The sequence below is a fragment of the Arachis ipaensis genome, chromosome B05 (genome assembly GCF_000816755.2).
Source record: "Arachis ipaensis cultivar K30076 chromosome B05, Araip1.1, whole genome shotgun sequence".
Classification (NCBI taxonomy): Eukaryota; Viridiplantae; Streptophyta; class Magnoliopsida; order Fabales; family Fabaceae; genus Arachis; species Arachis ipaensis.
The window spans coordinates 110,328,023-110,337,203 of record NC_029789.2 but is presented as its reverse complement, the minus strand read 5'-3'; the positions used below and the strand labels follow the sequence as shown (position 1 = coordinate 110,337,203).

Sequence of the window (9,181 nt, the reverse complement as noted above, 5' to 3'; positions counted from 1 at the left end):
CTAATTGACTTAGTAGTAGGCTAGTGTCAATGGTTATCAAATTGACCACTAGGGATTCTTAAATCACCAAATCCATTAGACCCAATGACTCAAGTTTACCTAATTCCCTTAGCTTAGGCCAAGAGTAAAGAAAACTACTCAAAAACCAGTGGAAACATTTTATCAAACACCTAGTGTGCAAGAAAAGTAAACATCACAAAATGCAAAAATTAATGAAACCCATAACTAACATAAGAAAGAAATCAACAATAATAATCAAGATCAACATAAAAGAAACATGGAAACATAAAATTACATTAAAAGGAAATCAAGATCCAACAATGGTTCATCAACACAAAAGAGAGCAAAATAAGAAATTAACAAGAGAAACTAAGAAGATTAAGACAATAGAATACTAAAATATAATGAGAATTAAAATCAAAACAAGAATTGAAAGAGAAATTTGAGAGTGATTAACCTAACTTTACCCTAATTTCTATCCTAAATCTAGAGAAAGGAGAGAGCCTCTCTCTCTAGAATTCTACTCTAAAACATGATGAAAATTAAACTATGACTACTTTCTTCATTCCCCCTTCAATCCTTGGGTTCAATAGCATCAGAAATGAGTTGGATTGGGCCCAAAATGCTTCAGAAATCGCTGGCCACGAGTTGCCTTTAGTGAGTCACGCTGATCCACCCATGCATATGTGATACACGCGTACGTATCCCTAAATGCCAGGAAACTATATCAAATTTTATATCATTTTGAAGCCCCGGATGTTATCTTTTCAACACAACTAGAACCGCCTCATTTGGACCTCTGTAGTTCAAGTTATGATCGATTGAGTAGGAAGAGGTCAGGCTTGACAGCTTTGCGATTCCTTCATTTCTTCATGAGTTCTCCCACTTTGCATGCTTTTCTTCATTTCTTCAACCTAATCTTTGCCTTTTAAATCTGAAATCACTTAACAAATATATCAAGACATCAAATAGAATTAAAGTGAGTTAAATTTAGCTATTTTAAGGTCTAAAAAGCATGTTTTCACACTTAAGCACAAATTTAGGGAGAATTACAAAACCATGCTATTTCATTGAATAAATGTGAGAAAAGTTGATAAAATCCCCCAAATTAAGCACAAGATAAATCACAAAATTAAGGTTTATCAGGAATTAGGCGAACTTGCCAATTTTTATAGAGTTCGCCGGGTCCGGCGAACTTGCTTAAATGCAAAAAAAAATGGTATTTAAGAAATTAAAGTCTAAAAATCATGTTGGGGAAATAATAATTTTTTCATTTTATAAATGAAAAAATTCCTCTATATATCTAATGTGCATAAAATTATTGAGCTGGTTTTAGCCATCTCCAAAAAAAAAAAAAGACTCTATACTATGTATTTGTTTTTCTTATTTTCTCACACGAATGTATTATTACGGTAACCACATATGTAAAAAGTTTTTGTAACCAAGTCCGCATAAAATAAAAAAAAATCACGCTTATGTTATCGTTTTTTTTTCTTTGAACTTATTCAACACATAAATTTTGTTCAACACAGAAATTTATTGATATAACACAAAATATTTTATGCATAGTACAAAATTTTTTGTATACAATACAAACTTAATAATATAACACAAAAATTTTGAGCATAACACAAAATTTCAATGAGAATATATTTTATTAGTTGGGTGAGTCTGGACATGTGGTCTTTCAAAAAATAATACACCAAAATTTACGTGTTGTACATCAAAATTTATGTGATGTATATCAAATTTTTTATTCTTGTATGTATTAGGTTAGTTGAATATCAATATTATTGATATTTGGTCTTTTAAAAATTTCTGTGCTATGTATTTTTGTGCTTTACACTAAAATAATTGAGATTCTGGACCTGGTGCCTCAGCTCCTGCATGATACATGCACCATCACCATCAGTTCTACCAAACAGTTGTTGCTATGGCTCTGGTGATGACTCTAAATTAAAATACTTAATTAAAATTCAATTAGCAAATTGATAATTAAATAATATTTTAAAATAATCTTAAGGGATTAAATTAGATTTTAAATTAAATGCTCTATACCCTAATTTAATTAAAATGATCAAATTCTGATTTAGCCCCAAATTTCCAAATCCATCCTTAATCCTAACTAAACAAAACCCTAATTTTACCATAACCCCTCACCGCCACTCACCCTCACCGCCGCTCCTAACACACACAAAAATACACGGCTGGGAAATGAAAGAAAGGAAAAGAGAAAGGGAAAAATAGAGAGGGAAAAAAAAGGAAGAAAAAAGGGAAACGGAAAATAGAGAAGAAGGAGATCGGAGAGGAGGGGAGAGCCGAGGATGCGAGAGCTGAGGATGAGAAGGAAGGAGAAGAGAGAAGGAGCCGTCGCCCAATCGTCGCCGAACTGCTCGCCACCATCGTCGCTGGCGTTGTCGCGAAGAGGAGACGCGAGCCAGAGACTGCAAGGAGGGAGCCGCGACCGTCTTTGTCTGAGGCTGTCCACGTCGCCGTCGCCTTGTGTCAGCCATTGTTGAGACTATCACTGTCACTGAGAGGGAGACTCACGAAGGGAACCATGATGGGTAGGAGAGGAAGCTGCCTCTGTCGCCGCTGTTTAGAGCCACAAGCCCCTCGATGTCATCGTTGTAAGTGGTGTTGTCGGTCGGTGCCGCTGCGTCTACCACCATTGCGGCTGGGCCGCCGTCACTATGAGGACCAGAACGCGCGAGACAGAGGACAAGGAGCTTCGTGGGAGCTCCACCACTGCCAATATCATCACCGAACTGCTTCTTCCTTTCTTGAATCTGTTCCAATTTTATTTTGCTCTGCTATTCTGATTTTGTTTGTGTCTCTGTTGCCTTACCGATCGGAGTGGTGCTGCCGGCACTAGGACGGATGTCTTGGTTCCTGGTTTCTGTTCTTTGCCACTCTATCATTTTATTTTTTTATAGTTGCAGTGAGTTTCAAATCTAAAATCCTTATCATTTTTGTTGTGCTATATTGATGAGCGGATAATTTATACCCTTTTTGAAATTGTTTTTAGGTAGTTTTTAGTATATTTTAGTTAGTTTTTATTATATTTTTATTAGTTTTTATTCAAAAATTACATTTATGGGCTTTACTATGAGTTTGTATGTTTTTCTGTAATTTCAGGTATTTTTTGGCTGAAATTGAAGGACCTGAGCAAAAATCTGATTCAGAGGCTGAGAAATGACTGCAGATGCTGTTGGATTCTAACCCTGCTGTACTCAAAATAGATTTTCTGGAGCTACAGAAGTCCAATTGGCGCGCTCTTAATTGCGTTGTAAAGTAGACATCTTGGGCTTTCCAGCAATATATAATAGTCTATACTTTGCCTGAGATTTGATGGCCCAAACTGGCGTCCAAAGCCAGCCTAAAACATCTTGGCGTAAAACGCCCAAATTAGCACCAAAGCTGGCGTTTAACTCCAGGAATAACCTATGCACGTGAAAGCTTCAATGCTCAGCCCAAGTACACACCAAGTGGGCCCCGGAAGTGGATTTCTGTACTATCTGCACTTAGTTACTCATTTTTTGTAACCCTAAGTTACTAGTTTAGTATAAAAACTACTTTTAGAGATTCATTTAGAACTTATGACATTTTTACATTTCATATTGTACCCTTGACGGCATGAGTCTCTAAACCCCATAGGTGGGGGTGAGGAGCTCTGCTGTGTTTCAATGGATTAATGCAATTACCACTGTTTTCTATTCAATTACGCTTGATTCTATTCTAAGATACTCACTCATACTTCAATATGGAGAATATGATGATCCGTGACACTCATCATTATCCTCAACCCTATGAACGCATGCCTGACAACCACTCCGTTCTATCTGAGCTCAACGTAGTCATTGGACGACAGCTTGAGTGCATATCTCTTGGGTTTCTAATTCATGGACCGAGTCCGGAGGTTAGAACCTTCGTGGTATAGGCTTGAATTATTGGCAGTATTCCTGGGATCCAGAAAGTCTAAACCTTGTCTGTGGTATTCCGAGTAGGATCTGGAAGGGGATGACTGTGACGAGCTTCAAACTCGCGAATGTTGGGCGCAGTGACAGTGTGCAAAAGGATAATGGTCCTATTCCGACGCTAGTGAGAACCGACAGATGATTAGTCGTGCAGTAACAGTGCTGGTATTTTTCATCCGAGAGGATCATACAGCCTGCAATGGAAGGAAGCCATGCGTGTTTGGAGAAGAAGACAGTAAGAAAGCAGAGATTCAGATGACAGAGCATCTCCGGAATCTCAACCTGTTTCTCATTACTGAATCACAATTACAACAAATAAGGATTTTCGCAACGGTCAAAAACCGTTGCTGTAGATTGAAAAACCGTTCCCAAAACTTTAGGCAACGCTTTGGCAACGGTTTTTGACCTATGGTATATGCGGCCGTTACCAATGCTCAAAGGCAACGGTTTTTTACCTAAGGCAACGGTAACAAAAAAACTGTTGCCAAAGTTACTGGTATAGACAACGGTTTTCATCGAAAATTTTAAACAACGGTTTCAAGCCATTACTCGATAAGGAACGGTTTTAAACCGTTCTCTTTCATGGTCCAACGGTTTAAAACCATAACTGAATAGGCAACGGTTTTAAACTGTTGTAGTTTTATTATTCACAAAGGCAACGGTTTTAAAGCGTTACCGTTAGTGTCATTTTTTGACAACGGTTTTAATACCACTGCCATTTAATAGTCGTCTAAGACAACGGTTTTAAAGCGTTACCATTAGTTTTGTTTTTTGGCAACGATTTTTTGTAGTTATATATTTTTTTATTTACAATAATTTTCTCATATTGCATTAAAATTAATATTCCAACTATTTTTTTTAATTTAGTGTCAATAAATAATCTTAACTATTTGAATCAAATTACTAAAGAAAACTAATTGAATATTTACCATCAAATTTGATTTTTAAAGTATTCTATAAGATTCATACATATTTGTGAATCTTTTAGAAGTGAAATAAACTAAGATACTATCAAATAAACTAAGATACTTTAAAATTACATAATAAGAGTCTAAGTCATAACCATATCTAATCATAAAGAAAAGAGATTGATATATTACAATAGCAAATAGATTCCTCATCATCTTCACAAATTGGTGATTTTTACTCTCTAATATTTGATCTTCACAATTTGTGTGATTAAGTTCTTTTTCTACTTCATAATAATTTTCCTGTGAACAAAAAAATTAGCAAATTAAATATAATGTTAAGCCTAATGCTAATAATTGAAGGAATGGAAGTTTGATTTAGGCTTACCAATAGCAGTAGTTATGTTGGATGTGATTAGGATTATCACATTTGGAGATGATATTAACTTGTCAATTTGAGTTAGTAATGCATTTACAACCTGAAATATTCATATTTAAGGATTACTAACACACTACGCAAATACTCAAGAAAATCCAACATCTCTCGGTTGCATTTTTTAAATGATATTTAACATTCTCACACACTATTTAAAAAAAGAAAGAAAAAAAAGGAATAGCGGGGAAGAAAAGGGGTATTTTCCTCCAGGAAGGACCAGAGAGATTGGTATACCCAAATAGAATCTGAAGGTTCTGAACCGGATATAGCAGCTTTCCTCGCCGCAGCAAGGCTTTCAACTTCATCTGCATGACCACACACTTAACCCAAAGCACATGACAAGCATATAGCATTAAGTTAAATTTTGTTCTGCCTCACCAATCAAAACAAATACTAGATTGCTTTCTTCTTTACCTTTTCTTGAATCTTTTGGAAAAGTTTTGCAACCTAAACAACAAGGAAACACAATTGTGCATTCAGTGCAACAAGACAACATAATAACATTTCATCTATCAATAACCTCTGAAGTGATAACAAATTGGAAATTCATCAACTACAAAGCATTGGTACTTCTAATAACTATTGTATATGCATACCAGCTTGCCATTTTCAGAAAACCATTTACTGAATAAAGAATGTGCATTCACTTCAATAACCTGGCACTGTGGGAATCTGAGAATGTGACATTCACTTTAGTTCTATTTTTCTAGATAGAAATCATTATCATTTGTTAAGAATCTATCCAACAATTTTACTTGCATTAGTAAAACTAGATTCAAATAAATAAAGGTAAACATGATTAGCTTAAAACAAATTCAAAATGATATTATTTGTGCGAGTTCTATGCTATTATCTTTTAGTTCAATTCTAATCCGTTGTTTCTAAATTTTGGTGAGATTACAGTCAACATCTCTAAGTTTCAGAATTCACAAGTTTCAGGTTCATATCACTTCATTTGATTAATTAATTATCAATTGGAAGTGGAGCCCTATTTTCATAAACCAGTTCAGAGTTTTCAGCAAACAACCGACCTTCCAAGTGACTTATCTAAGTCTAAAAAATAGATATGAATATGAAAATTATACTCACTTAAAATAGACTGATAGATCTTTAAAATACTTTTGAAATCAACTCAAAATTCTGTTTAAATTAAAAGTTATAGCGTCTGCAAGTTGGTACTGCAGAACCAGAAAACCAGAAAAATCTACAGCAACCACTAAATTTCAAAAAATCATATCTTCCAAACCACTTGACCAAATTCCCTAAAATTTTTATGGAATTTTCAAGACACACTAAAGTTTTATAAAAAAATAATTTCATCTAAAAATTAGGTCTGGACTGCTCCCAAAAAGTCATTCGTTCTGCTACCAATTATGCAGATTTCTGCAGAAATTCTGCACAAAGTATTTCTAACAACCTCACATACCAAATCCTATATTCAAGCCTAGGATTCATCTAAAACCACATTTATAACTTTCTTTTCACTAACCAAAGTTGCCCAAGAACTCTTAATTCAATATATCACAATTTCATATCATAGGTGCAACGTAACCATATTATCATAGCATCCATTCTTCAGCATCTCATCTATAACAACATATCTCACGTTCTGATTTATCAAATGAATTTTCAGCAACCATAGCAACATTCCATACACAAAATCATCATCAACAAGTACTAGCAACAAGTATAACTTCATAATACACAACATCGTCAATAATCACTACATTAAATCATTAAACCAATCACCAACTACAGCTATGATTCAACTCAATTCCAACAATTATTCACACAAAGCAACCATAAACCATTTGCAGTTACTCATTTAATTTTATTGGCATTCATAACTTAAAATATTTATTTTTAAAACAAATCCCCTATCTCAATTAGTCGAGACCGCAGAATTTAAACGCGACAAACCCTCTTATTCTAAATTCACAGTAGCAGCGGCTTAGACCCAGCAGTAGCAACAGCAGTAACATTATCAATAATCATAGCTATAGGGGCTGAAATAAAATAAAACGAGAATAGGGTAACCAATGAAATAGCGGCAGAGCAAGAATGGAAATAGAGCAAATTAGAGGAAGGGATCTAGACCATATCAGAGGTACTTCGACGGCATCCCCCTTTTTTTTTGAAACTGCAACGGTGATCATGGCAGCAGCGGTGGCGGCTGAACAGCCCTCTGCCTCTCGGCACAAGCCTCACATGACTCCTTTCCTTGTTCTCAAGGCTCCTCTCTCCTTTCGCACATGCAACAGATGATGGCGGCCATAGAAGTAGCGGCAGCGCTAGAGCCTTCGGTGGTGACGACGGGGTCACGACGTGGCAGCGATGACGGAACACAACAGCAGTGACGGTTCTAACGGCGATTGGTCCCTCAGCGGTGGTAGAACGCGACGGCTCTTCTCCTCCGACGCGGGCTCCTCTCCTCCTCGCGACAACGCCGACGACGACTCCCCATGGACGGCGACTGGGCGGCGCGATTCCTTCCTCCATCGCGGTCCTCTCTCTCTTCTTCCTTCGGTTCTCACTCTCAGATCTCTCTCTCCCTCTATGTATGTTTATGTGTCTGTGCATGTTTATTTATTTGGTGTGTGGTGTGTGTGCTGTGAGTGAGTAGCGGTGAGAAAGGGTGAAGTGGCTCAGTGGAGAATGAACAGGTGGTAGAGGGAGGGGTACATGTGTGTGTTGGTTGGCTAGAAAGGGGTTAGGGTTAATGAATTAGGAATTAGGGTTTAGAATTGGGAATTTAGGATTTGAGTAGAGTTTTGAGTTAAAACTCAATTTAATCATTTTAATCAATATAATTAATTTTAAGAATACTATTTTATTCTTCAAATTACAAATTATTTGTAATTAAATACTTTAATTTAAAATTATAGATAAATAAATAATTTTTTTAGTTCATAATATTAATCAAAACTTTAAATTATTTCAATTTAAATTATATACAAAACTCTCTTTCATCTCCAATTACTAAAACTCTGAATTTTAATTAAGCAAAAATCATTAATTTTAGTAAATAAAAAATATCTAATTTACAATTGAAATTTATATAAAACCAAATTAATTTAAAACATGAAGTCTCATAACCTTTCTAAAAAGAAAATCATATATATAATTATAAATAATTCATTATTTATTTTCTAAAAATCTGGGGCTTACAAAAATTATCAACAAATATGATAAATTATAAATAAATTATTATTTAATTTTCCAAAAATTTGGGTTGTTACAAGTTTGGCATTGTTCGATGATGGCTCTAATGATGAGTGGTGTCGGTTATGGAGCGCTAGGGCTAATAGAGGAAGGAAAAATTAACAAGTCTCTATGTTTTATTTTGAAGAGAGTTTGTTGAAATTTTTTTGAAGTGTTAAAAAATTATTATCTTAAATTTTAGAGCGGGAATGAAACCAAAAATATATCATTGTTATAAATTTATTTTAAATTTATTTCTTTTATAAATAATATTTGTAATATATTTATAACAATAATTTTGAGTGTTCTAAAAATTTAATATTTATAGAGAAAATTATTTAAATTTGTATAATTATTTAAATAATATAAGAAAATTGTTGTTTGATAAAAAATTGTTGTAATGGTTATAAAACCATTCTTTAAAATAGTCAAAGAGAACGGTTTTATTTTGTTGCTATAACGTAATGAAAAATTGAACTTCAACAGTAACACTATAAAAACCATTGTCTAAGACGATCTAATAGAACGGTTTTAAAGTGTAGCATTTTGGCAACGGTTTTTATGCGTTTCTTTTGTACAATTATTTAAACAACAACAAAAAACCGTTGCTTAAAACCAAATCATGGTAACGGTTATAAAACCGTTCTTTAAAATAGTCA

At 34.5% G+C, this 9,181-nt stretch overlaps 1 protein-coding gene across 5 annotated transcripts; it reads right to left on the bottom strand.

Moving 5' to 3' along the window:
* LOC107641976 lies at window positions 5,030–7,964 on the bottom strand. 5 transcript variants are annotated; one of them, XR_002363350.1, is made up of 6 exons: window positions 7,419–7,964; window positions 5,918–5,993; window positions 5,736–5,768; window positions 5,556–5,641; window positions 5,274–5,364; window positions 5,030–5,188 (listed from the first exon to the last, which is right to left on the bottom strand). XR_002363350.1 is itself a non-coding variant. In XM_021124239.1 (5 exons), the coding sequence occupies exons 1-4, from the start codon at window positions 7,899–7,901 to the stop codon at window positions 5,358–5,360; spliced, it is 594 nt and encodes a 197-aa protein (XP_020979898.1). In that variant the 5' UTR covers window positions 7,902–7,937; the 3' UTR covers window positions 5,030–5,188; window positions 5,274–5,357. The 5 variants fall into 5 exon arrangements, 3 of the variants coding, with proteins under 3 accessions (XP_020979898.1, XP_020979897.1, XP_016200812.2); XR_002363351.1 differs by having other exon boundaries at window positions 5,556–5,626; XM_021124239.1 differs by lacking the exon at window positions 5,918–5,993 and having other exon boundaries at window positions 5,556–5,626; window positions 7,419–7,937.

Coding starts and splice junctions, on each gene's coding strand:
- LOC107641976 (XM_021124238.1), bottom strand. CDS start 7,901: ATGCACAGACACATAAACATACATAGAGGGAGAGAGAGATCTGAGAGT. Junction 5,769..7,418: donor GTCGAAGTACCTCTGATATG/GTCTAGATCCCT, acceptor CTTGTTGTTTAG/GTTGCAAAACTTTTCCAAAA. Junction 5,642..5,735: donor TCCAAAAGATTCAAGAAAAG/GTAAAGAAGAAA, acceptor CTTTGGGTTAAG/TGTGTGGTCATGCAGATGAA.